At 48.8% G+C, this 27,702-nt stretch overlaps 1 protein-coding gene across 1 annotated transcript; it reads right to left on the minus strand.

Annotated features, from left to right (window-relative positions):
• Window positions 1-1,294: 1,294 nt before the first annotated feature.
• LOC135385822 (aminopeptidase N-like) lies at window positions 1,295-27,702 on the minus strand. The gene is made up of 22 exons (XM_064615353.1): window positions 27,629-27,702; window positions 26,715-27,106; window positions 25,764-26,177; window positions 23,139-23,294; window positions 21,898-22,000; window positions 21,010-21,130; window positions 20,784-20,938; window positions 19,688-19,801; window positions 14,421-14,555; window positions 14,270-14,335; window positions 14,127-14,192; window positions 13,246-13,412; window positions 12,913-13,004; window positions 12,690-12,820; window positions 12,443-12,498; window positions 11,829-11,976; window positions 4,502-4,581; window positions 4,302-4,418; window positions 3,753-3,920; window positions 3,548-3,697; window positions 3,387-3,468; window positions 1,295-1,562 (listed from the first exon to the last, which is right to left on the minus strand). The coding sequence occupies exons 2-22, from the start codon at window positions 27,098-27,100 to the stop codon at window positions 1,377-1,379; spliced, it is 3,093 nt and encodes a 1,030-aa protein (XP_064471423.1). The 5' UTR covers window positions 27,101-27,106; window positions 27,629-27,702; the 3' UTR covers window positions 1,295-1,376.

The raw sequence follows: 27,702 nt of genomic DNA on the forward strand, positions 1-27,702 counted from the left end.
CCTACGTGTCAATTTAATGCTATGAACGCACGAATTATTACGTCGTCTTTATCGTTACAAGGAAACTGGTCAGTTAGGAGGGAGACTTAAAGGAGCTAATTAAATCAAATTAATCAGGTTTAAAATAAATAAATCCGGTTTATATGATATTTTCAAAAAATCAGAATGTTTGTTTGCAACAGACTGTGCTGAACCTCCCGAGAGAGCTTTTTTTTTTCCCTCCTGCTGCGCGCTAAAACTCCTCATTGTCGTTCTTGATTGACAGTAGTCTTCTCTCAAACGGAGTCTCATTAGATATTGCTAGAACGTACTTGATTAGGCACTTTTGTGCTAGGAAGAGTGGAGCATAGCATAGATGGCCCTATATATTCAGGGATATTCCCATGGTTTTCGTATCGGGGGTGTTGGTGTCCCGGAGGGTTGGGGTGGGGCCGTGTGACACCCATATTTGCGCCTATTCTGGGCTTTCTGGCAGGTATTTTGAGATGGGCGGCATCAGAGATGGGGGGGGGGGGGTACTGAGAAAATCCCTGGGGTCTCGTTTGGTGCCGTTGGGGCAAAATGGCCGCTATGTAATAGGGGAAAATGTCCTATTCAATTACTGGTCCTACAAACCTCGCCTATTTAAAAAAAAAGCAGAAAACGCGTCCTGCTGGTCGCTACCCTTCACTCCTCTGTGAGGAGCCTTGAACTTGTCCGCTGCACCGCATACCACGTTCCCAAGTTCGGTGCAACGTAATCATTCATTATGCTTCATTAAGTGCTTGTGTCAGTATCCATGGCTTAGTCCCTACATTACTTCGACGAGCACGCCTAGTGAAATGCGCTTCAGTGCTACAGGCCAAGCGCTCAGGGCAAGAGGTAAGGTCTGCGTCCACTGATATGGAATAAACGTAGGCTAGCCGCTGGAGAACTACTGGAAAACGGCTGGGTTTGGGTACACGGAAGACCGATGCCAGGACGCAAACGTTTCGTCCAGTCGTCGTCTTTCCGTGTGCCCAGAAGCATGTTTTGTCAGCATCCAGCAGCTCGCCTACATTCATGTCATATTAAACAGTAAAAATATTTTTTGATAAATAGTTTGCACATCAGACCTGTTGAAAACGGCGAAACAGAAAGTAAACATTCTCAGGACTGGCGCTGTAATGCGGAACGTAGTCTTCCAGTACCTGCAGGCCGCGTCCCCCTGAGGATGTCGCCCTCAGAGACTTCTACCCTACGTTATGCAGCCTGACTAGAACTTTCCCCGTAGACTTTCACTGGGCTTTTCGCATGGACGACGACACATTTCATAGAGAGTTTCTTATAGCTTTTTTCGTTTTTCATTCCATCTTTTCACGACAGATAGCTAGTTTTCTCTTGGACGCACATCACACTCAGCTTCTGAACCCGATGTAGTTGCTTTGGCGCCCCGAAAAATAACGTTTCTCGAGCCATGTCTCAACATCCCTGTAGTACCGCGTTGTCCAATGGATGTGCTCTTTGGCGTTGCCGATCATGCGCTGAACCTTCTCCTCTTCTTCCGGCAAAACATCTTTTGTTCGTTCGTAGATGTCGTGTAGCTGAATTTGCGAAAAAGTGAGTTAGAAGCTGAACGGTGACAGACAGGGGTTACAAGATATCGTTCAGAAATATTATGAGGGTTCTAGGCAATCTGTTATAGCGTTGCAATATTTGATCTGCCACATTGGATAAATTAGATCATAATCGAAGTTCAATCATGCTGTTTGTGTGTTTGTAAGGAAAAACGCTGTTCTGTGATTTGATCCCACAGATACAGCAGACTGCCAAAGGTCTTTCAGACAACGAGTACTTTGTGTGGATCTTATTACCATGCACAAAAAGGCATCTTTGCAATGGAAGCACACGTACCGTTTCCTAAGAGCGAAGAAACGTATTGCTTGCGACACGGTTGTTTGGAATCGCCTCCACTAGTTCTGCAGCCCATATTTCCTTGGTTGCCCTCGGCAATGTTGTTCCAATATTGTATTTAAAGAAAGTCCATATGCTACACGTGACTGTTACTCAAAATAAATGGTCTTGCAAGATCTGGAGATTTGAGATGGGATAAACTACAGAGTGCTGATTTCAGACAGCCGTGTCGCAGGATAGTCATGAAAGTTGCTGAACGGCCTTGGTCGATCAGTTGGTAGTGTCTGCCTACTAATCCCGAGTTCAAGCCCGGCGAAGGGCGCCAGCGACTTGATGACAGGGTAAAGTTACTTTACCCCTGACTCCACGGGCACTTCCAGAGGAGGACACCTACCGGAACGGCGTTTGTGCCCATTGACACACGATAACGGAGATTTTCCTTTTAGATAATGGGCCTTTTTCGAAAAAGGAGATCGACTATCCCAATTTCCGACGGAAAAGGCGTAGCCTCGAAAGCAGCATCCGCGGGTGATTAGCAGATCCCGATTATTTAGCACACAAATGCCTCTGTTCAACCTTTTTATCAGTCGTTAAAATAGTTTTCCAAACTTACATGGGCCTTATGAATAATCTCACTCCGAAATAATCTCGCCCAAAAAGCCGCGTGTACAGTGGCAAGAAAGGAATACATGGGGTGTTATGGGAAGACAATTTAGATGACCTGCGTGGACAGAAACACAATGGTGAAGTTCACGCCCGTATCGTCAAGATACTGAGAAATTCCGGAGTGCGCTAAAAGATTATGCGAGATTGCCATTGTCGTGTGTTAGCGACGCGAACTCCTTTCCCTAAGGGGTCCTTTCAAAGCTGCAAAAGAACCCTACTTCAAAGGAATTCTAGCCGACCAGTGTGTCACGGGTATTTAGACTCTCTTGGAGTTCCGCGAGGCAGGAATGAAAGCAGACTCGCGGCGATCGGGGGGGAGGGGGAGGAGGGAGAGATTTCAAAGCTGTAGCTCCAAAGGCTCCAAAATGGCGGCACTGGCTTTTGTTTTTCATCCCGTGCTAGCGCTGCGAATCAACTGCGGCTAACGGCGACGAGGCGCGAACAGATGACAGAGGGAAGGGGTGGGAGACAGGGGGTTAGTATGCGTCCTGGGCAGACTTCAAGGGGAACTGTGCCAACATTCGCCTGGAAAGTCTGCCGGAAAACCCAGGGAAAAGCTCACTGGCCTTTGCACCGCACGTTGTGTGACGTCAAATGACCTGCTTTAAAGTAGGGTACGCCAAGTATCCCTTAAAAAGGGGTTTTCTGTGTGCCGAGATTTCAGGCGCACGTTAATCCAAACCAAGGAGGGCAAAATGAATCTACAGACCGACCAAGGGGGTGTTACTCATGATCACAGCTTTCTCGCGGCGTAAAGCAATGAATTATCACCATGAAAGCTTTAAAATCAGACACGACTGTCCTCGCCCTAGGCCCTGAAATCAGCGTTGAAAATCTTTTCCGCTTACTTTTTGCAGTTCGCTTTCGTGACGAATGTTGTCTACTATAGACTCGAGAATTGAATCGAATAAACCTTGAAGTGTTCCATACCTGGAAGTAACCAAACGCAAGTTACGTACACCGCAAAATTACCGCATGCTATCAGTGGTTGGTAACGAAAGCACGTTACCGGCCGAAAACGGCTTCCTGGTGACTCGACATGAAGCGTACGACAGTTGAACTTCCCGAGAGGCTGGTGGAAGATATCGCGTTTAGCAGGTTAGCCGCTCTTTGTGTCGTCTCCACACCTGACTTCTTATTGATTAGCTTCAATAGTAGCCTGAAATATATAACAGCATTTTATATTTGCATTTGCTGCAGAAAAACATTTGTACTTTTCAAGCAGCTTCAGGTCGGGCGTACACGACAGCGCTTTGATTAGTACCGCACGTTCCTGGTTTGTAGCAGCTGTCTCGTAGTGCTTCCAGAGGAAATTGAAGTCTGCTTCATTGCCAAACTTGATGGCCTGACAATACACCAGTGATCGGTAGGAATATGGGATCCTGCATGGAGAATTAGAGATACGTTAGATTACGAAGCGCTGTTCACTGCACATCGCATGATGGCAGTTCATTTTTTTTATCAACCTGACATTGTGAGGGTACCTCACCAAATTATGCTTAATTTAAGCTAACTTTGGGCTAATTTGGAGCTACAGGGTTGCAATTCAGAGCGCCAAAACACAGTGAACTCTGGTAGCAGCACAGGGGAAATTTGGCGTTACGAGAAAAAACAAACAAAAGTGGTTTTTGTTAGCTGTTGAGTTCAAGTAACCATCTCTAGAATCTGAATGTGGATTTGTGATTTGCGAACGAAATGAATGTTGGTATTACTATGCATGTATTAGGATGTGTTGAAAGGTGAATACCTGAACGTCCACTCACATGTGATAAGAGAGCTCATAGTTGCTCTTGAGATTTTCGAACATTTTTTTGCAGAAGGACACACACGGCTCATGCCCGTAGTCACAGGTCAGCGTCAATATGGCCACGCGTAGTATTCTGCAAGAGGTCATGATTCACAAAATGGAAAATCTCGCTAAGGAAGCCATAAGGAATTAATCCCAGCGGAGCTGGACGCTCACGAGATCTGGAGAGATTCATCTCTGTGTTCCTCCGACATCAGCCTGTCGTAGATATTAGTCAGCAGGTGATTCACAAATTTCTGCGCATAGAGCATATAGCATTATTCCTCGGCAATTTACATTACATTTTGCGAAAACTGTTATGGACCCATTTAAAAATCATGCTTCATATTTTTTTCTTCCATCAAGTTTGTCACAAAAATGTAGATACGAAAATAGGGCTAATATCCAAACCCGCTGTTGGTAACCGTAACCGCTTTTAGGAACGGGCGTCTGACTTGTTAAGATGACAGTTTTCTGTTCCAAGAATATAGGAGGTGATCCTGATATGCCGTCTGGGCGTTTGCATTGGGTCTTCCGCAGAGGCTTTAAGACAGACCCGAATTCCCTATAGAGGCAACCCAGGCCGCGCGGTTCGCCCTGAGCATCACAAGCGTTCGGAAGCAAACAACAACAACTTTATTACGGGATGATGGCTGGGGAGTTTCATCGCCTGGGCGATACTCTACCCTATTGCTGGTGGTGATGCGGGGAATGAAATGATGAGCCCTTCACAATATGGATCGAAGTCCTGTAGTGTCCAGAAAGGTGAAAAGAGCCTTGAGGGCAGAGCGTTGGTGTGCTGGATGTGGCCAAAGACCAAGCAATTTTGTGAGAGAGAGGGGGCGGGAGTCTAGCTCGTTGAGGGATGCGGAGAGTACGGTTCGGGAAGGTTGGCAGTGTGGGCAATGGAGAAGAATGTGCTCTAGATCTTCCACAGCACTGCAGTGGCTGCAGTGGGGAGAGGCAACTTGTCTCAAGCGGTAATGCCACTGTGCTGTGAAGGCCACGTCGAGGCGCATTCGATGAACTAATGCGGCATCTTGACGAGAGATATGTGCAGGCATGCGGAAAGCGAGCGCTGGATCAACTCTGCTCAGCGTGGCGGGGGGTAAAATGTCAGCGGTCCGTTGGCGGGTAGCCAGAGGAGCCACGAGACGTCGAACTATGGACCGATGATCTCCTCTCAGCAGTGCAATACGCGTCCGTCTCCGAGACGAGAGAGCTGCTTCTGCGGCGCTGTCAGCCTGTTCATTGCCTTCGACACCGCAATGGGCTGGAACCCATTGGAGAACGAGCCTGTGCCCTGCTTCGTTGACAAGTTAGTAATCCATTAACACATCCATAACCAACGGTGCGGAGGAGCCTCGTATGCCAGAATATCCAATTGCTTGCAGCGCAGATGCTGAGTCCGTGAAGACCACCCAATTCCGTGGGATAAAGTGAACGATGTGCTGTAGCAAGAAAAGTATGGCATAGAGATCCGCAGCTGTGGATGAGGTATGATGCAAAAGGTGACGTCCTTCAACTACTCCTTCGGATGGGATGACGAATGCCGACGCGGACTTGCCATTTCGAGATGCGCCATCGGTGTATGCGGCGACAGAGGTAGAAAACTTCGAAGAAGACTTCGTCGTCTACGAGTGCATAAATATGGGCTCGAAGGGCTTGAGGGGGAACCTGATCTCTGCTATCCTGGAGGTCAGGAAGACGTGCGAAGGTGGGTGGTACAGGCAGAGGCCCGGGGTCGTTCGGCGGAGTGACGTCCTTAGGTGTGATGCCAGTGAGAGCCTGGCGTGTCCTCTGCGCTACGCGATGGAAATCACTTACAGAACGGTGTCACTGAGGAGTGGGTGACGGGGAACGTGGGCACGCAAACGTAGGAAGTGTCGAGCCGTTTCCTGCTCACGGAGGACCTCCACCGGGAGTTCACCAGCTTCAGCTAGGTCTTGCCGTTTTTCAGCCATTCTTGAACTCCCAGACAGCGACGAAGGCTTCGGACGAACAGGGTCCGAAGGGTATTTAACGGCGTTGTAGAAACCCTGTGCAAGACTGGAAGGCTGTAAAGCACAGTCGCCCTCACCAAACCCGCGTGAACGGCTAGAAGTGAGCGTTGATCACAGCCCCAGCCTAAACCAGAAAGATGTTGAATTGCAAGAAGCCATCGCTGCACTTTGGTTTCAAAGTGCTTAATGTGGCGAGCCCAGCGCAGGTTCGAGTCCAGGATCACACCAAGGAAGCGATGGGAACGCACAGGCTCGAGCTTCTTTGGACTCACCCAAAGAGGGAAATTACGTATAGCCTTCTGTGTGAAACGGATCTCGACGCACTTTTCGGGCGAAAGGTGCATTCTAAGTCTCGTAAGGTAGAGATGGACATTGTTTAAGGCGTGTTGCAAACGGCGCTTAATGGCTGGTCGTGACTTGCCTACTGTCAAAAGGGAAACGTCATCGGCATACACGGAGAATGCTACCTTGCGAGGAACTATCGATTTTAGTCCTGCCATTACCACATTAAACAGTGTAGGACTGAGAATGCTTCCTTGGGGTACACCTTGATGAATAGGGTGCTTGGGGCTTTGCCCGTGGGATGTGCGGACAGCGACAGTTCGGTCCGTAAGGAAATCGTGGAGCCAGCTGAAGAGAGCGACCAGATACGCCAAAAAACCGCAACTCGTGGAGCACACAGATGTGCGAGACGGTACCATACGCACGCTTAATGTCCAGGAAGACCGGTACAACGATCCGCCGATGAGCACGAGCATGTTGAACTGTAGAAACTAGGTCGAGGGCTGGATTCATGGAGCTTCGGTGGCGACGAAATTCAGCTATTTCTTGAGGGAACGCACCTTGTTTTTCGAGCCACCAGTCGAGGTGATGCAAAACCATTCTCTCCATCAGTTTTCCCACACAGCTTGTCAGGCTCACAGGGCGAAAGGAGGATAGGGCATTTCGGGGTTTCAGGATGGGAACAACTAATGCCTCTTTCCACGTAGATGGTACGGATCCCTGTCGTCAAGACGTATTATAAACATGAAGGAGAGCTTGGAGTGACTGCTCGTCAAGGTTTCGCAGCGCGGCATAGGTGATTTTATCTCGTCCTGGGGACGATCGCACGTTCATAAGTTTCAACGCAGTCTTCAGCTCGATTAGAGTAAAGTCGCGGTCCATAACGTCCGATGGGCGGAGCCAGTCTTGGTGGATTTCTGTCGTCAAGCTCTGGACAAAACTGTTGTGTACCACAGACTTTGAGGCAACCGCCGGTATCGTTAGGAGGACGGATAAATCTGTCGCTAGCGTGATTTCGTCTACACCCTTAACGACAGCCAATGCCGCGAGAGGATTCTTTTGTGAGGGCGCATACTTCAGAGCTCGAATCGTCCTCCAGATCTTTGTGGCGGGGTCAAACGGTGAAAGGTGTTGACAAAACTTACGCCAACCCTTCCGGTCTTCGTTCTTAAGTTCTCGTGTTACCTTAGCTTTGATCCGGCGGTATGCCACAATGTCAGGAAGTTGCCCAGTTCGGCGAGCCCTTCTATCTGCTCGGCGACGTAATGCTCTAAGGTGGTTAATTGCTGGAGAATGACCGACGTGACCTGTTACCCTTTTAGACAGGACAACCGCGTTTTGCATGGCCGAACGAATGCATTGCGAGAGGGCCTCTGGGGACATACCGGTGTGCACAGATGTTCCGAGACCGACACGAAAGAGTCTCCAGTTCGTGAAAGGGATCAGTCCAGTAGTGGGTGACAGAGGCAGTCTTTCGTGTGAAATATAAAGGGGAAAGTGGTCACTACCTCGGGTGTCGACATCGGTAGCGCACGACAAGTGACGAATTATGTCTGCTGAGCACCAGGAAAGATCCAGGACATCGAGTGATGTTGGTGATCGCATATAAGTTGGCTGTCGATTGTTAAGTAGGCACATGTGAGCAGTCTCCATTGCTTCCAACAATCTCCTTCCCCGTCCGTCCGTTCTACGGCTTCCCCAGGCCGCATGATGAGCATTGAAGTCACCCAGTACGAGAGCTGGGGATTACAGTGAATAAACCTCTACCCGAGAAACGTCATCATGACGTTGGTAGACACACCAAAACCAAAACCGATCGGAAGGGGAGAGCTGGGTTCCACGAATGGGCAATTGTTCGCTGCCTCCTATTGAAAGAAAAGTAGGACCGAAGGTGGCGTCCTTTTCAGAGACCATCGTAATCTCCTCAAGACCGTGGCTTTCGGGCGCGACCTTGTTCGCCAGTAGCTGTGAACGTAGTTCAACTCTACCAAACTCGTGGCGCTGTCGAACATTATGACGTCATTTGTTTACAAACAGGTATAAGTCTATTGAATAAGCGTTCGAGGTCACTCCACGGAACCTGTACCTCGGGACGTACCGGTAGGTACGCGGTTCAGTAAACACATATCGAGATAGAGAATAAGAGGGAAAGGGGAATAATGCTTCTAACGTAGAACACGTTCTTGGGATCTCAATGCCAGATCGTTCGAGCACTCGTTACCTGCATGCGCGACGGCGCAAGCGCGAGATACTCTTGAACTGTGAAAAGCCCTTTCGTTTGCAAGAACCCTGGTCCTATCCAAGAGAAGCGTTGTCTAAGCTGTGTCCAGCTGTGTCTCCCAGTAAACCACTAATATCCCTAGGATATCCCTACAAGGTCTTCAACGACCTGAATATCTGGACATCCATGTGATATCTGTGGGACATCCCAGGACAACAATCGCGTTTCGGGTTTACTTACAGTAAATAACAGATGTACCATAAACGTCTGTAGGATATCGCGCTTTGGATGTTTGAAAGTAAGCAGCCTGCAGATCCCAGGGGTATCCGTGCAACATCCAGTATATACCAAAGTTTTGGCACTGATTGAACGTCAGTGGGACGTCGCCAGGACGTCGCCTGGAGATATACGAGTAAATATGTGATGCTTGACATGTTGTTTCGACGGTAACGTTTTTCTTGTGCTCAGAGCAAGCAAAAACTTCTGTGAACGTTAACTAGATATGGGGGAACAAGTAAAATCGTTATATATCTATCGTTCGCGTTCTGCTGGCCGTGCAACGTATTTATCTGTGCGTACGTAACACCCGACAAGCAACAGAGGAATTCGACCACTTTTGCACCTCCACTCAGCAGGTAATCACATTATAGACAATAGCCTGAATTGAAAACACAATATTAGATAGGAAGGAATGCCAGAAACGTTATTGGTTCTGCCTTGAATCTGCAGATACACGAGTTAATTGCAAAGACTCACCTCCTAACTGTTACAAATGAGTTACGCCCCAATGTCTTATAATAAAGGCGCACAACAATTTGTATTTCAGTATATGCTCCGTCCATTTCGGCAACGGATGCTATTGTGAATGCTCTGGTTTCTCTCCAAATCCGCGTATGCGGTGGAGGGGCCAAAAAGAGAGACTGCTCTTATTTTAGGGTGAGAGCACCTTTAAACACCCTTCACATATGTTTGGTAGGTATATCACCGTGTCGTCATCACTTCTGGCGCGGAAACTAGAATGAAATTTATTACATTTGAAAAGCAATTATAAGTAACATCCCATATTTGTCCAAAAGTCTCATAGCGACTTCGTGGGGATGTTCCTGGGATCTACAAAAGGTGCCGAAATCCTGGTCTTCTGGACCTTCCCTGGATATGCTGGGGGTCTGCAGGGTGCCCCCGGGATATCCTTATGTCCAAAATGGGATATCTCGCAAATGTCACTGGGACATATATGGTTTACTGGATAGAGTATTAGGGATTTGTGACTAGGGCTTTTTCTCTCTGTCTGTCTCTATATAGGGTTCTAGTAGACAGACCCGTAACGTACGGAACGTTAACGCAGAGGCCGTACTTCGCTACCGTCAAACGGATAGCAAGCCAGTTTTAGCAGATCGTCCTGCAACGCTACGAACGGTACCGTGAGACCTGTGTTACCAACCAAAGCCGCTAAAACAGGGGCGGATTTAAAGGTACTGTAAAGCAGCAGGCACGCTGTTAATATTGGCAGCAGCATTTCAAAGCTTATTCCGAAAGAAATCCACCTTGCAAATTTTTCGTGCGACAGAATATTTTTGCGGCTGAAATTGCGGTGAAAAGACGAGGGGCGACGCCTGGTGGGAAACAATCGCCTATTCGTCGAGCAACAGTGTTACATGTCCCCAACCTTGTATCGGCTAAGTCATGGGCTAAGTAGCCGGCTTCATGAACTTTCTTTGAAAACTTTGTTCAAACGAGATAGTTCCTGACATATATTATCTCAACATGCAAGAACATTGGTACATCGTAGAAATGAGTAACAAACTGTCACCAGAAACACCACGAGAGTCACCCACGCAAAAATGCACCACGTCAGGCAAGCCGACGTGGTGATGGTAGCGGTCCACAGATGCCGCTGTACACTCCCATCGTTGTTGGCATGTTTATGTTGGCCGCCCTACAGGGTTGCGCATAATATTAAATCGGAATTTTCTAATGAACTACGAGGTGGATTTGAAAGAAATTTGTGGCGTTTGTATACTGAGCACCCAGGCTGTCAAGCCAGCAGTATAAAACTGTATGCCTGCTGCCTATTATGCTGTGCCGCAAAGCACGAAATTTCCTTACGACCGCCTCCCCCCCCCCTCCCCCCCCCCATGACAGACCCGTAAATCCGCCCCGGCGCTAACGTGAACTACCGTTCCCAAGTTGTCTAGGCATCTCTCTCTGAACGAATAACTACGTTTTCATGCTGTTTTTTGTTTGTTTTTTGTTGTTGTTGTTCCTTCAACAAACGAAAGGACAACGAACAACCCCTACCGGTCAGTTCATCTCCATCACCCGTCGTGATGGCGGATAATACTGCCTACTGCTCACTCGGACTTGGTTGGCAGCATTCAGAGACCACAAGTTCGTGTTTTCGAATGGTATAAAAGCCGTCGCGAGGCGAGTTTGCGCCCGGGGCAGGGAAACGTGAAGCGCCCCCCCCCCCCCCTTCTCTCACTGCCGTCGGAAGCTCTGTAAACAAAGAAAAGAAAACGCTCATTCGCACTGCTGAGATAGTAAATTCAAATTCTCTTCATTCCCGATTTATACTGTACGAACAACTTGCCAGGGCCTGCCGTTCGGCGCCTTCTCTGGCGAAAGCGCCCGGGGCGGCTGCCCCTCTCGCCGATGCAGTGTTGCGAACCCAAGAACATGTTCTACGTACATTAGAAGCGATTTCTCAGCCTACCAGGACGCCGCGTTGCCTCACGTCTCCATGCCTTGTCCTCTTTACCCTCCACTATCGCGGTTCCATTCTTTAGCGCCCGGAAGATCCCACTTCCGCAGTGTGAAGCAGTCACTTAACGCGTGATTTGTTTGACGTTACACTCGAGTGATTTGCAAGCATCGAAATAAGTATGTTACAATGACATAGTGTTGGTATGATTGAAGTGGGTTCCCGCGATCCATAAAAGGAGCCAAGTATAGGAGCGCATGCAGCAAGGAAACATAAAAGGCGTATTACGTCACGTACCTTCCACTTTGGGTACACCTTGGTGTGCCGTAGGACTGGGTCCAGCCTTTGAAAGTTGGCTAGTGCTGATGTCCAGGGAAGGAAATGCCTTTCTTTGGGTAGATATTCGAGCAGATCAAACGCCAAGTCGTAGGGAATGATCCCAGCCCTGGTACAGTGAGCTAGCGTCAATGCTGGAGAATCTAGAGGCATAGTGTTGGAACTTCTATACGTCGTTCCCAGGTAACTGTCAGTTCTGGTTTAGAATCGGGATTTACAAGTCACGCGTCATCTACCCTGATTAAAAACAAAGCGACCGTGTAAAACCTGGTACTGGAACAAAGCAGAGCTGACAGTTATTTTCCGTTTTTTGCACCGATGGCGTGAATCAAAACAAAGCGTCTACAGTACCGTGCTCACCAACAGCACAGTGCTCCTCAGTGTCATACGGGCAGTTTCTGGCTTTGGACTGGTTTCAAAGCTTATTCCGAAGTATCATTTTCACAAACATATAAGGCATATATCATCGCATTTGAATCATGATTTTGTAGCTGTTTTCTCTACGACATTCGCTACGATTTCCGCTACTATTTTATGTGGCCCTCAGGCATCGGTACAGGTTCTGTGATATTTACCGTCCAAAATCCAAACAGTCGTCGATTAGCTGAGCACGGTTGTTTTCATGAATCACCTGTTGAAAGACATGAGGTACTCCACTTACTACGATTGCACAGTTTGACTGCATCTCATCTGTACCCTCTGGTGGGCATGTGTATTCACATGGCAATAGTACAGGATGCATTCTATAGGTTAAGACCATGCTTTTTAAAGAATTTGAAGTAAATATTGGGGTCGTACTAAAGAAAAAAAAGTATATTTCACCTTATGGTCATTCTCCAGCTGGCTGATGATAAGAAGCCAGTTTGTTTTATCGTAGTTGACCTTGTAAAGGTACGCTTCCTTCACATTAAGAATCACCCATCGGTTCTTTGGAGGCATTTCCATTACAGGAGCTGCAAAACACACGAGAATACAAATGCGACTACTTGCGAAGTAGTTGTAGTTCAAAGTAGTTCAGCAGATAAAGTAGTCCAGCAAAGGTTACCTTCTACATTTCTTAACCACATTTTGGGCGTCGTTGTTTCAAAGTCCGGGTTTTCTTCCGTGACGTATGTGATTGGAACCTGCCATAGTGTCCTGAAAGCGTATACTGACGTTGCCTTCATGACACATCACTCGAGGTATTGAAGCAAATATCAAACGGAAGTTCGAACCCTGCTTGATTGCTCAAGAAGTGATTTTAGGAAAATCGCTTGTTGATTTTACAAAGAGGGCAGTCATATGATGGTTGTGACATCAGTCTCGCATAGCGTTCTGTGAAGCCATGGATCACGAGGGAACGGGCTTCCAAGGGCTAAAGCTGTTATCAATCACGTACCCCTCATCGGTTGACGCCCCGAAGAAGAACCTTGTTTGGGAGATTGTTGCTGTTCTCTCTGCGTATGAACGTTTCAGGGTGACTACGGGGAAACCGCTGCGAGTTAGCCAGCGGTCCATGACGGAAGTGTAGTTCACAACGACGCTTCCAAAGAGCTGTCGCTGAACCTGGGACAACGAATCATTGAAGCGTAGAGCATAAATTTAATGTGTACAGGTTTCGCAGAAGCGTGAGCACCGCCGGAGTGCCATCATCATTGTGGTTTCGTCGCTTTCGCAAAACGAAACGGATCTCTTCTGTGATGTATTCTCGACACACTAACAGGCACGTCTGCAGCGTGACCGCTCTGAAATATTCTTCACACACAACATGAGCTGCGACTTTTTGCTCCGGCAGGGAGCCAGTTTTAATCCGGAACGCAGTTCTAATCAGGATCCATACGTTGATGAAATGTTTACACCGTGGCTACGGGTCACACAACGCCAACAATCCGGCATCGATTCGAAGGCGAGGCAACCGTGAATTGTGGGACGACAAAAAGAAGAATTAAAAGAAGTTGATAAGTAAGGTAGTTGAATTAAAAAAAAGATTTAAAAAGAAATGAGACATTTAATTGGATGGAAGTGCTGGGTGCGTTTGTATGTCGGGTTTGTTTTAATGCTGTATTTCGCAAGGAGTGTCGAATGTTGCTGTTACAATTGTTTTACTGCTGTCTTATTGCTGTTACCAGTTCAAACGTGGGACACAGGGTACCTTATACGCTGACTAATTCAAAGTGCGGTGTAACAGTTCGCATCAAAGATTAGCGTTTTTTTCTCTTTCATTTTTTACGAAGATGGTTTCGAAGGTGGAAGAAATGTCCTGAATGAGGAAATGCTTACAGAGTTGAGTTCTCTGAACAAATGTTCTGGCTGCGCTGCCTTGTAGCTGTACTTTCTCAGGAATTCCTACGAAACGACAAAAACGACCACGGCGGATGATATGGTGTCAGACATCTGCAAGGATCAACGGATTAGATGCTTACTTTTAGTCCTAGGTTGAAAGCGTTCGTAGGAATTAGATGAGCCATCATCCGGCAAAGGGAAACGCCCTGCGAGAGAAACCCGTATCTGAAGAGCGTGGAAGGTATACAGATTACGCGTTCGCATGAGTCCCGACTGTCATGAGCACGTTACCTTTGTGTACGTCAGGCTGTTGTATTGCTTCCGTATCTCGACAGGGTCGTTCACTGGTCTCGAAGCCGTCCTCGTGGAGTTGTGGCCATCCGTTTCCATAGCAGCGTGCACTTCCTTTACAAGTATCGTAGGCAGCTGCAAGATTGCCAGTATATCTATCTCAATTGAGACGCACGCTGAAAGGGTAACTTCGAAATCCTCCTTTAGATGGGATACCATTGATGCGTTTTCCGTCACTGCCGTCACTGCCGTCGCCCGTTTGGAGCCACAGAACGACACTGACGGGGAATTTTCGGTTTTCGTAGTAGCAGCGGAAACATAATCATAATTTAATTGTACTACGCGTGCTCGGAGGCGTGCGTGCAACGTAAAGTCCTATATATACCTGTGGAGCGAAGTAAACGAGGTGTTCACACCACAATTTGCGGGAAAGAACTGAGGGTTTATTCCAGTGGCGGTTGCCACCAAAAACGAAAGTGGAAAAACGTGCAGCGTGCAGGTCGCGGCTTAACGATGGCGATGCGGGCTGCTACACTGCCTCCCCCCCAGACTCCGAGAGGAGCGGTCAGCCCAAGTGCCATGTCTGGTGGCGCTCAGAGAAGGCTGAGTGGGGAAGGGAGGCGGGAGGGCTACCGGGGGCTCGGGTGGCTCCACAAAGGCTGGCTTGAGTCTGTCCAGGCTCACGGTTTCTGTTTTGCCATCAACCGAGATGGTAAAAAACTTGTCCGAACGCCGGAGAACGGGGTGAGGGCCGGTGTAAGGTTGCTCAAGCGGGCGGCGGACCCTGTCACGGCGCATGAAGACATGCGAGGCAGAAGACAGCTGCTGGGGGACAAAGGAGGATCTGGGCGAGGGAACACGAGGTGAGGCAGGACGGACGTTTGCGAAAGCGCGACGAAGCGTGTCGACGTAAGTTCCGGGGGGAGTGGAGACCTCTGTTACGTCAAAGAAGTCAGCCGGGAGCCTGAGGGTAGTGCCGTACACCAGTTCGGCCGCGCTGCAGCCGAGGTCGGCCTTGACGGAGGCGCGGATGCCGAGGAGGACGACGGGCAAGACAGATGACCAGTGGGCGGTGTCCTCGTGGGCCATGATTGCACCCTTTAACTGGCGATGCAGGCGTTCTACCATACCGTTAGAGGCCGGATGGTAGGATGTGGTGCGAATCCGTCGCGTGCCCAGGAGTTGGAGGAAAGCGGCAAAAAGCCTCGCTTCGAACTGGGCGCCACGGTCCGTGGTGACGACAGCTGGGGCTCCGAAACGTGCAACCCAGGTCGAAAGGAAGGTCGAGGCGACAGTGGCGGCGGTGACGTCGGACATGGGGGCCGCTTCTGGCCATCTGGTAAAACGATCGACGGCAGTTAGGAGGTATCGATGTCCAGCAGAGATGGGGAGGGGTCCGACTATATCAATGTGGACATGTTCGAAGCGGGAGTCCGGGGGCAGAAAACGTCCCAGTGGTGCAGACGTGTGCCGCGTGATCTTTGACCTTTGACACGCGGAACAGGCGGCTACCCAAGATCGGATATCTGCGCGCATCTTCGGCCATACAAAGCGGGTAGCAATCAGTCGCTGTGTTGGGCGCGCTCCTGGGTGCGATAGGCCATGTAGTGAGTCGAAAACTGCGCGGCGGAGGTCGGGTGGCACGTAAGGACGAGGTGGAGTGGTGCTGGTGTCACAGGAGAGTAGAAGGTCTGTGCCGGGAACTGGAAAGTCGTCAAGACGCAGAGATGTTGTCGAGCTACGCAGGGCCTCAAGCTCGGGGTCATTGTGCTGGGCGCGGGCTAGAGCTTCTGACGATAGCGTCTGGACGGTGGCTACGCGACTCAGGGCGTCTGCTGGACCATTTTCCGATCCGGAGACGTGCTCAATACGAGAGGTAAATTCGGCTAGAAAAGCGAGGTGGCGCGTCTCACGAGGAGAATAGCGGCTGCTGGCCGATCGCAGGGCGTATGTCAACGGCTTATGATCAGTTAGAATGGTGAAATCCCGGCCTTCCAGGAACTACCGGAAGTGCTTGACTGCGAGGTAAGCGGCTAAGAGCTCCCTGCCGAAAGTGCTATACCGCGCCTCCGCGGGCTTCAGGGCCTTTGAGAAGAAAGCAAGAGGTCGCCAGCCTGTTCCGACGTGCTGCTGCAGCACGGCGCCGACAGCTGTTGCGGAGGCGTCGACCATAAGTGCGGTGGCTGCATCGGGCGTGGGATGGGCCAGAAGGGTTACCGATGACAGCAGTGACTTGATGGTAGTGAAGGCGTCAGAAGCAGCGTCGGTCCAAGAGAGCGGAAAGGAAGTGTCCCGGGACTTCCGCTTGCGGCTCTTGCGACCGCGGGAAACGTGGTCTTGGGACAGCATTTCTTCGAGGGGGCGCAGCGTGTGGGCACAGTGTGGAACGAATCGCCGATAAAAGTTGACGAGTCCTAAGAAACGCCGGAGCTGGCGCACGGACTGAGGTTGAGGAAAATCGAGGATGGCGGCGATCTTCTGCGGAAGCGGAGATATGCCCTCGGCAGAGACAGTGTGACCGAGGAACTCTAGAGATGGTACTCCGAACTCGCACTTCGCGACGTTGACGATGATCCCGTGTGCAGCAAGCCGTGAGAAAAGTAGCCGGAGGTGTTCGATGTGCTCGGCAGGGTCTCGACTGGCAACAAGGATATCGTCTATGTACGCGAAGACGAACGGCAGGACTCTGGTAACGGTGTCTATGAACCTTTGAAATGTTTGGGCGGCGTTCCGAAGGCCGAACGGCATGCGGACGAATTCGAAAAGGCCGAACGGGGTGGTAATGGCCGTTTTCGGCACGTCTTCGGCGGCGACGGGTATCTGATGGTAGGCCCTCGTAAGGTCAATTTTCGAAAAGGTTCTCATGCCGTGGAGGTTGCCGGTGAAGTCTTGAAGACGCGGGAGGGGATAGCGGTCAGGAATGGTAACTAGGTTTAGGGCGCGATAGTCACCACAAGGCCTCCAGTCCCCGGTCTTTTTGGGGACCATATGGAGAGCCGAGGACCAGTTGGCGGAAGAAGGGCGAGCGATGCCGATCTCCAGCATGTGCTGAAACTCGGCCCTGGCAATCTTCATTTTCTCAGGTGCCAAGGGGCGTGGTCGAGAGAACACTGGTGGGCCGTTCGTCACTATGTGGTGCACAACCTCGTGGCTCACGGGCTTCGTCCAGTCCGGAGACTGCGTGAGCGATCGGTACTCGCGGAGAAGTGCAGCATAGGGAGCAGGAACGGCTGGAAGGGATGTTCCGCAGAGGTCGCGACAAGGTTGTGCGGCAGATATGGCGTGGACGTGAAGGTGGGTGTTGTCATCGACGAGAAGGCGGCGGGAAACGTTCACAGAAAGGCCGAAGTGATGAAGAAAATCCGCGCCGAGTATCGGCTGTGAGACGCTAGCGACGAGAAACACCCAGGGGAAGACTCTTCGTAAACCGAGGTTAACGTTGAGGAGCTGTTCCTTGTAGACAGGTATGGTAGTGTTATTAACGGCCATCAAGTGAAACAGCGGCTCACGACGCCGCTCATTAAGGGATGCGGGCAAGACGCTAACAGCGGCCCCGGTGTCGACAAGGAACCTAGTTTTGGTGGAACGGTCGACAACGAAGAATAGGCGACTTGCAGCTTTAGGAGGGGAAACGCCGGCCGCCATCAACGGTTCCCGGGTGAGTTTCCCGGCCAGCCGCAAGGGCGCGTACATCGCTGAGCGGCGTCGCCGAAGCGCTCATGGTACCAACAAGGTGGTGGGTTGGAGTCGTCGAACGGAGACTGGCTTCGGCCGTCTTGTCTTCGCGGAGAGTGGCGGAAACGACGGGAGCGGCTGGATCTTCTGGGAGACCGGCGACGGCTATCGGGGTAGCGCAGGGCAGCGACAGTCTCGGAGAGGCGTTGGATATCCGCTCTCACGGCAGCCATGTCGCTCGTACTCGCAAAGGCGGCAGGTGAAAGCGGCGGCACCGTGCCCTGCTGCAGAAGGCCTGAAGAGGAAGTAGGGTGGTTATGGCCGATGGCGCTTATGCTTGCTGCAGGGGAAGCGACCTCCATGACCTTGTCGGCAAGGCCGGCCAAGTCACAAAGTGGCAAGCTGGCGGCTGTAGTGAGAACCATCTGTACGGTTGGGGGTAGCCGTTGCAAAAATAGCTCGCGAAGCAGTGCTTCGTCGAAAGAGGCTGAGCGATCCGCCAGGAGGGCCTGCATGGCGCGAAGTAGCTGCGAAGGTCGTCGGTCACCGAGTTCTTCGGCATTCAAGAGCTGCTGCAGGCGCTTCCGCTCTGACATCATAGTCCGCTGGAGAACAGCAGTGCGCAACTGGTCGTAGGGCGCCTGAGGTGGAGGGCTTGCTGTTAAGTCGGAAACGTCCATGGCTATCTCTGGTGGTAGGGAAGAGACGATGTGCCGGTACTTGGTGAGTTGGGAAGTAATTCCAGCGAGCAGGAACTGGGCTTCGACCTGCTGGAACCAGGTGTGGGGTCCTCGATGCCAAAATGGCGGCAGTCGAACAGCGACGTGGGACATGGGAGGCATCGCAGCAGCAGCGGGGGCGGTTGCGCCAGGCGGAGGGTGTTGCTGGTCGCCAGCAGGGTTCATAGCGACCAGGGTCGGGTCGGGTCTCCGGGTTCGAATCACCTCCGGGTCACCAGAAATTGTGGAGCGAAGTAAACGAGGTGTTCACACCACAATTTGCGGGAAAGAACTGAGGGTTTATTCCAGTGGCGGTTGCCACCAAAAACGAAAGTGGAAAAACGTGCAGCGTGCAGGCCGCGGCTTAACGATGGCGATGCGGGCTGCTACATACCCACACGCGATATGCATCTATTTCCTAGTTTGGCGGGGACGGACATTTGGCCGCAAACGGGTGAATCGTGAATAGAGTTGAAATCGCGTGTTTCGTCATTTTAATTTTCGGAGTCTCGGGCTTTTTTTCTTCGACACATTTTCTTATAGTGCCAGTTGACAGTGGGGCACAGCAAGCTGTACGTTCGTGCTTCGATGACCTCTATTAACATGGACTATTATATAGTTACCCCGTTCATAAATCGAGGTAAAAAAGAGTGGAATCTTCAAGGTTCGTCCCCGAAATATGCGTTCACTGTTCATTATTTGTATCATATATACTTATTCACATTCATAATAATTTTGGGTCCCGCGTGACATTCTAAAATAGCCCAGGCAAACTTCCGGGATATGGAACTTCTGGTAGCAGTTGTATGTCATAAGACGATAATGTATTCTCGCGTCTTAGAGACAATCCGATTAGAGCTTGTGCCTTCATACCATGTCCGTCTGTGGGTCTGCTGCTGATCCAGCCCGGTAAGCGAAGTAATTGGAGAGACCTTCTTTCAGCCATAAGTGGTCCCACCAATTCATTGTGACCAGGCCGCCAATCCACTACAAACATTAAAACACACTCAGATTTGGATGTATCGTATGATACGACGTTACACTATATTCTCAACCTTTCTAGCTATAAGGAGGCGCTCCTACCAGGTTAGATATGTCTTAGTTACGTTATTATAGAACCTCAATCGTTTTGAAATCCGGCGTTCCCACATACATGTCTGCTGTTCGCCTTCATTCTCCGATCACTGTTTAGACACCCCTACCACTGCGGCAGGAGAATGTCTATATAGTTGGGTAAATTATGCAGGCTGTTTCGTTCTCCTATCACAGAAATTTTCAGCAGAATTCATTATGGTCGAGTTTCAGGCGAGAGAAATAGTGACTACCTTTTATTGTTATTGTTATGTAGTAACAACTTGTTACAAATGCCATAAGACGTAACACCTCATTTGTGCAAGAGTGTTTCATGCGCTAAATTGCGTACCTTTTCAAAGTTTAATCAGCGGAGAGAAAATTGCGCTGCTCAGAAGTTGCTCGTGAAGTTTAGGCGATATTGTAATTCGAACACATTTATCGAGTTCGCTTCGCGCGGAGGGCCAAGCGGTGCATCCCCACGGCTGTGACCTACCGCTATGCAGTTTGGTCAAAATGCCGGGCTTAAAATCGTTTGAGCGGCACTGTGTTAGCGCATGCATTTTCTGACGTAATGTTCAGTTATTTCGCATGTTAATTCCGTTAAGTGCGATGCGCACGGCACGAAGTATATCTTCAAGAATATCATAGAGGGAACCACAGAACAATGTCATGGAAAACAGACAAGAAAAGCCGACAAGAAAGGTAGAAACAAACAAGGCGCGCAAAATTCTCAGAAGCTTAGTGGTAATCTCGGCATGTACATCAGTAAACTGTGCAGGCTATGATAAAACAGAGAAAAAAAATGGAATAGTGGAACAGTATTGGAGGGGTTGAAGGAGCTCCATGTGGTGTTGTTTCCCTAGAGTGTCAGGGTGGCAATTTGGAGTGCGCTCACCTGTTGCGCTATCTTCTGGGCGATGATTTTTAAGGACTCCACCTTTACCGTAAATGGTGTTTCATCATTTGCGTATTGTAAGTAATGAGGCTGAATAGTGATGATACCCCAGTTCTCAATAGCCGGTCCAATTAAAGTTGGCATGCTCACTAGGTCTGTGGAAGAGACAAGTCCATATGAACGTGGAAACTCATCTTGATACGCTCCATTGATTTTGCAGACTTACCGAGCTTTGGCAGTGGGAAATCCAAGCCAAATGTCTCCCGGTAGAACGACAGAAGCTTTGGTGCCATTTTCAGAGCATACTCTGCATTCTGCAGCTGTTGGCTTGGAGCTTGAACCTTTACCTGTTTCGCGAAAATGTTGTAGTCTTATCTTGTTAAAAAGCCCATCATTCAATGGCTTAAACAACGTCGAGATGAATCCTGACGAACTGCCATCGTGTATAGGCATGGTGGGCATAGCATGGAAGTGACATATACGCGTCTCGAAATCTATTGCTTCGGCCGGCAGGCACCAGTCCTGATCGGTCCCCCCATTGGGACTGCAAACGTCACGAAGTGACATCGACTTCTCTCGTTCTCTCACACGCTCTTCGAAGGAGCGGAGGATTACTAGAGTGTGTACGGATCCCAGACCTTGCTCGCGGGCTTTCTACGTTCCTTGTTTTCAGAGAATTCTCTCAGGTCAGCTGCGCTCATCGTTCGTTCCGGAGAACTCATGTTAGTTGTTGCACAACATGGCGTGGCCAATAACGAAAAAAATAATGAAGGGAATGAAGGTAGTTTCACCGCTTCCTTTACAAAAGGATCATTTAAGTAAGGGATACAGGTATGTAGGTGTGAGACAGCTTATTCGTAGAGGCAACGCTGAAAATCGTATAACAGTTCCTGGCAAAAACTATAAGCACATAACTAGCTGCAGAGCTGGCAGCCGTTGTAGTGCCGTCCCAACTTAACCTGTTTTTCAGTGGAGAGAATCGTGCGTTTTAGGAGACGGCAAAGTATTTACAGTGCAGTTGATGTACACGAACATGGAAGTATGGACAGGAGCAGTTCGGTATGATAAGGTGTAGCGAATTGTCCTAATCAAGACACATGAAATAACAGCATACCACTCCCATTCCTGCGGTGAAGTATGGAGTAAGAACAAAGGCCAGGTGGTACGTCGACATAGCCGGGGATCGGTCATAATAATCAGCTACGAAATCTTGAGCTCTGTAACAGACGTATACATCCAATGAACCGTGTTTCAAGTGAATTTCAAGACTAAACATTAGGGTGAGAGATATTTAAACGTTATAACGACGGATCTTGTACACACCGCGCCACAGATAACTATAGCAGAGGTTGAGTGCATAATCCTGCAAGTGCATCAGAATCTTTTCGAAAGTATATCTCGTGATGTTTAAGATATGATGGCCTTCTGAGAGCAGAGAGTTTGGCCATTAGGAGGAGCCTAACTTGAAGCGCGTCATGCAACATCATTGCTGAACGACCTCCCTCGCCGCGTTCTATTGTTGTCCCGTACTGTTGTTGTACTGTGTTGTCCCGTGTTGTCCCGTGTTGTTGTACTGTGTTGTCCCGTGTTGTCCCGTATTGTTGTCCCGTGTTGGCCATGTTGATGCAGAACGCTGTTAACGATGCAAGGGGGAAGGTACGTGAGTATTGCGTCCTGCGAGAGCCCTTCGTCCTTGAATTCTTTCAGTTTGGCAACAAAGCCCCCATATCACAGGTGGTTGTGGGTCATAAGACAGCGATTCTGAGTAGATTACATTGAGTGCGATAAAGCGTGTGTCGGCTAGCTAACCGACTGCATCACAATGGCGCCCGCCTGCTGGCTGATAAGCGGATTCCACTTGGATTCAGGCGTTTGGGCGGTGCAATGACGACTCTGACGTCAAAACAGGCTCCGCCCGGAAAGCGGAAAAGATCAAAAGATGGCCAAACTCTCTCTATAGACGGCTCTATCCTAGAGATACAAAGACTTCTCAGCACTGCGGACGAGCGTGTTAAACCAACACCACCTGGATAGCAGAAGCCTTACGTCACGTGGCATGCGTGAGCTTCGCGAGCTTCTTCGAGCTTTTCTCTTGTTCGCTCATCAGTTGTAACAGCAAGCCTCCCTGTGTGACGTAGGGCACAGGCCTTCTGCTATGTAGGGGTTGCTTGCTCAACCAGCAAAAGAAGAAAAACGGACATTGGCAGTCTATAGCGACGAACGTGGCGAAAGCGTTAACATATAACCTGAGAGGGGGAGAAGCCGATTATATACCTGTTAAAAGTACAGGAACATCACAGTAGCGATCACCCTGTTCTACTACCGCTGATACTGAAAGTTAAAGAGAGTACTTGCCTGTCTTCACTCCGCGTCAGAGGCATGTTCGAGAAGGTGCGGTAATTTTTTGGTCTCACGATCACCAGGTCGAAGGTAGCCTTGAGAGCTGGCTCATCGAAGCAAGGGAAAGCCTTGCGGGCATACGTAGGCTCAAATTGGGTGCCAGCAATTTTACTGTAAGTGTAAACAGTTAAACTCAGCTGCAGTGTACGCAGTGCCCTGTACGCTAGAACACCGGGCGTAATAGTCCAGGGACTATTGTTTTACAGCTTCAGCTGTACCGTGGAGATATTCCCGAGATCGCGTCCGCATCGTCGGCATTCGCATGTCCGCCCAAAACTCTTATCGCATGAGAGTAATTTACAACCCCTATCGATGGAGAATGAGATAAAAACACTCTTGTCGCATGTGCGCTCAGCGCTGAGAGTAAGGAGGAGAATCTCGCCAGTTTACAACCGATGTCCATGGAAAGTGAGATAAAAACTAAAGTATGTCAGTTTTACAGCTTCAGCTGTGCCGCGCAGCTTCCCACAGGTCTCATGGTGGCTGTGTGCTACTTTTAGGATGGACCTCGATGTTCCCGGTTGCGAAATCCCCGATCTGGAAATTGCCGTTCTCGAAATAAGGAAAATCAAGGGAGGGGAATGCTCGATTGTTTCGTAAGATGGTATATGCCGTGGTATCACTATTTAACCACCCCAAATTCACGGGTTTTCGATGTCTGTCCAAGTCGTTTTAGCGAACGAAAGCCAAATTTTAGCGGCCGTTAGGCTTAGCGGGGCAGACACGACGGAACAACACGTTGGTTAGTTTATTATTACGTTAGTCCAAGTTTAGTGTTTGCATTCTTTTGCCCAGGTTAGTCTAAATTCACTGATTGCAGTTTCCCGCGCGCGACCGTGCGTTTTATAGTCAAATAACGTTTATTTCCAGTAGTTTATTTTGCAGCCGGGATTTCGATCACTTTATTTCGTGGTACACCCCTACTTCTCGCCTCCCGCCGCGCCGGATCGCAACCGCGACTTAATCGTGTTTGTACTCGCGCCTTACCGCACGCATACAAGCTTCTCGTCTTCGGAGACTTCAACGTGGACGTTTCACTGGCCAAGAACACCACTTTAATAAGTGATATACAGTGTGTCCCAGCTAAGTGTATACAGATTTTTTAAAAATATATGAACCACTTTTTCCAAGATGAAATGAATTGCAATATAGCATATGCTGAAGGGCACTCCCTAGGAGGGCATTAGCAAAGTCCAAAGGCAATGTCTTAATTAACTTTCATTAATTAACTTGTTATTTATAAAAGCTACAAAGTTGTCCCAATGAGAACATCTGTTCCTTTCGGTCACCTGATATTGTAGCCGTTTTCAGAACAAAAATCCGTTCCATAGATCGCCCGCAAAAAATTCGTGAAGGAACGCCATTTTTTCTTTATTTTGTTCGTTGCGCTTCTTAGAAGACGCGTCTTTCCTTCATCCCCAATGTGAGAGAGAGAAAGAGCACACTATCGCCTCTCGCGTCCTGGAAAAAGATTAAAAGGAAACAGAACATGCAACCCAAGATAAGGCCAGTTCGGATAAAGTCACCCGATACATTTGTTTTTGTTTTGTTTCCGCAAGTTAAAGCTCATCTTCGACGCATGAGGCGGCACTGTGCTCCTTCCCCCTCTCACATTGGGGATGAAGGAAATACGCGTCTGCGAAGATGCGCAATGAACAAAATAAAGAAAAAAAATGGCGTTCCTTCACTAATTTTCTGCGGGCGATCTATGGAACGGATTTTTGTTCTGAAAACGGCTACGATATCAGGTGACTGAAAGGAACAGATGTTCTCATTGGGACAGCTTTGTAGCTTTTATAATTAACAAGTTAATTAATGAAAGTTAATTAAGACATTGCCTTTGGACTTTGCTAATGCCCTCCTAGGGAGCGCCCTTCAGCATATGCTATATTGCAATTGATTTCATCATGGAAAAAGTGTTATATATATTTTAAAAAAATCTGTATACACTTCGCTGGGACACCCTGTATGTCCGAACAACTGGACCTTACGCTGTGCAATGACATCCGCCTACCCACAACTACACCTATGGCTCATGCATAGACTTGGTGTTCCAGAACAGCCCCCTCGTTCAGGACACCACTCACATCGCCAACCATTTTAGCGACCACAAATCAATACTCATCACGCTTAAATAAATTTGTCTACACACTTTCATCAGGCCTCTTTTCACTACACGCACAGCTGACGCTGAATTTCGCGTTACACGAGTCGTCCTGTAATTTTTTATTATTTATTACCACCTAATGAGGCAGTGTGCTATTACTGCAGGAAAGGGACATGTGCAAGCAGCGAAACATAGGAACGCAATCGATCTCACTCGAATGATAAAGAGACTTCTCGAATTTCGCACTCAAATTGGCACTTCTGATTAAATTTTGCTTATGAATGCGTTACCGTAGCACTCACAGCTTGATTCGAATGCCGAAAGAATAAATCGCTCTTCAGTGCAACCCGGCTGTCGTTTTGTCGAAACTATAGGGATTACTCAATAAGTGAGTATCACAGCGTAGCATTACAAGAAAGCAATTGGAAGAAGAACAGCACAAATCTATCAACACACTTAGATAACAAACTCACACGCTCACTCCATTTATGGCATGGTACGACTTGTAGAGGCCTCTTGCCGATGTGTGCATGGGACCCGCGAATTCCAGTGACAGGCTGTAAGTCTGGTTGGGCTCGAGCTCAGAGTCCAGCTCGATTTTGAGCATCTCCAATTCGTCGTTGACCGACATCTTTCCGATGCCGATGAACGTCTTGTCAACGGTCTTCATTAGCGTTGTTTGATGCTCTTTTAAGGTGAAACCGGTGGCATGCAAGAAGATCGCCCTTGTTGGTACCACCGCACGGATCTCAATTATGGCCTTCCCGAGGAAGTAGGCGTCACCGTACATGTAGTTGTTAAACTTTCTTGCATCCATGATAATCTTGAACATGATGTCGTAATGCACAGGAAGGACTGTCATTGGTAACTTTTCTGGAAAGTTTGTCCTGCGAGTGGAGTAAACAATAAAACCAATAAAGGTCCTGTATCGCTAAACCGGTACAAAATATGTCTAAAACATTTAACCTATCTTTAATCTTTCCATACGAAGTATCATACATACCCTTCTCTCATAAGCTTTTCCATTACGCAGCCTTCATCGAAAAGGCTGTGGACCACTTAAATTAGGCTGCTACTGTAGGAAAGGTTTTGCTGTTTCTATTTCTGATGAACTGCACTTTTATGCTCCACTTTTAGTCAAATACCGCTTGAATCTTATCCCAACTATGGTATATTCCTTTTCCGCTGACTATATTAAGGCTGCACTTCGTACATTTTGTACCGCCAAAGACGCCAGAAGCTGGTCTACCATACACCAAGTCTCGTATGGCAAACTTGTCATTACGACCAAGGAATCGAATGGTCCTGTTGGCCCAGCGTTTCTTCTCCAGCGCTGTCTAAACGTACCAACCGCATCCTGTACGTTCTCCTACGCAATATGCATGCGCGCTTACGTGATTCGGTAGCAATATAAATCGGCTTACCTCGGCAACGGTACGAAATCTGCCTCTTGCTGGTTAACAGCAACAGCCGGGCCCCTTTCAGTTTTAGTGGTAAACAGTAGTTGATTACGAGGGCGCTCGAAAACCTTCCTCATGGTTTGCGCTGCTGGTAAATAGGGGGCGGGAGTGTGGGGCATCGCTAAAGGAGCTTCCTCGTGCATGACGACTGGAGGAACAGAGGGAAGTTCACTTGTCTTCTTGGAACCGCCAGAGAAAACAACCCAGAGGATGACGGCTCCTGCCAGAATGGCCACACCGACTATCGAGACACCGATTCGATTGACTGCGCTCTGTTTGGTGGTCGACTCGGTGGTTCTCGGCGTTCTTTGCCTTTGGGTCGTTGATTCTCCTTCGGTAACCGAGGACATGGTCGTCTGAAGAGTCAAGATAAAGACGAAACACATTAATGTTATGTTGCTCACAGGCGTTCAGTTACACAGGGAAGGAATTCCGGGTAGCACCACGGTTAAAACGTGCTAACGATTGGGCCACTTCATCAAACGAAAAAAGTCTGATGGGGCCTTACAAAACGATATCGTGAAAAGTTCACGAAACACATATGTAACTACCGAAACGCAAAGTCTAAAATGCGCTGGCTTAAATCTAAAATGCGAAGAATAACTGAAGGCTTCTTCACGCCAGCAATCTAAAATAGGAAGTTAAAGTGTATAATATTATTAGCTTGACGTGCTATTGTATTAGGCACCGGACTCGCTATCAGATGAAATCAGGAAAGGCAGCTGGCTTCTACAGACTGTAGCATGTACGGCTAAAGTGCACTTCCTGCCCAAGTTATATAAACACATAAACACACATATAAACACATATTACGCGTCATATTGAGCACTTATTCAGCGAAAATGTCAAAGGAATAGAATGCAAAAATGAGACATTACTAGGCGTTTTGTTCCCTGAAAGCCCCTACAACCAAGAGGGACGTCAGAAGGCGATGAAAGCAAAGGGAAAAGCA

This window comes from Ornithodoros turicata, chromosome 2 (assembly GCF_037126465.1).
Source record: "Ornithodoros turicata isolate Travis chromosome 2, ASM3712646v1, whole genome shotgun sequence".
Lineage (NCBI taxonomy): Eukaryota > Metazoa > Arthropoda > Arachnida > Ixodida > Argasidae > Ornithodoros > Ornithodoros turicata.

Excerpts from the sequence above, each read along its gene's own strand:
- LOC135385822 (XM_064615353.1), bottom strand. The coding sequence starts at position 27,100 with ATGTCCTCGGTTACCGAAGGAGAATCAACGACCCAAAGGCAAAGAACG. Across the intron at positions 20,939-21,009 it reads TTTCCCACTGCCAAAGCTCG|ACCTAGTGAGCATGCCAACT; the intron begins GTAAGTCTGCAA and ends TCTCTTCCACAG. Across the intron at positions 12,821-12,912 it reads GTGGTTAAGAAATGTAGAAG|CTCCTGTAATGGAAATGCCT; the intron begins GTAACCTTTGCT and ends TGTGTTTTGCAG.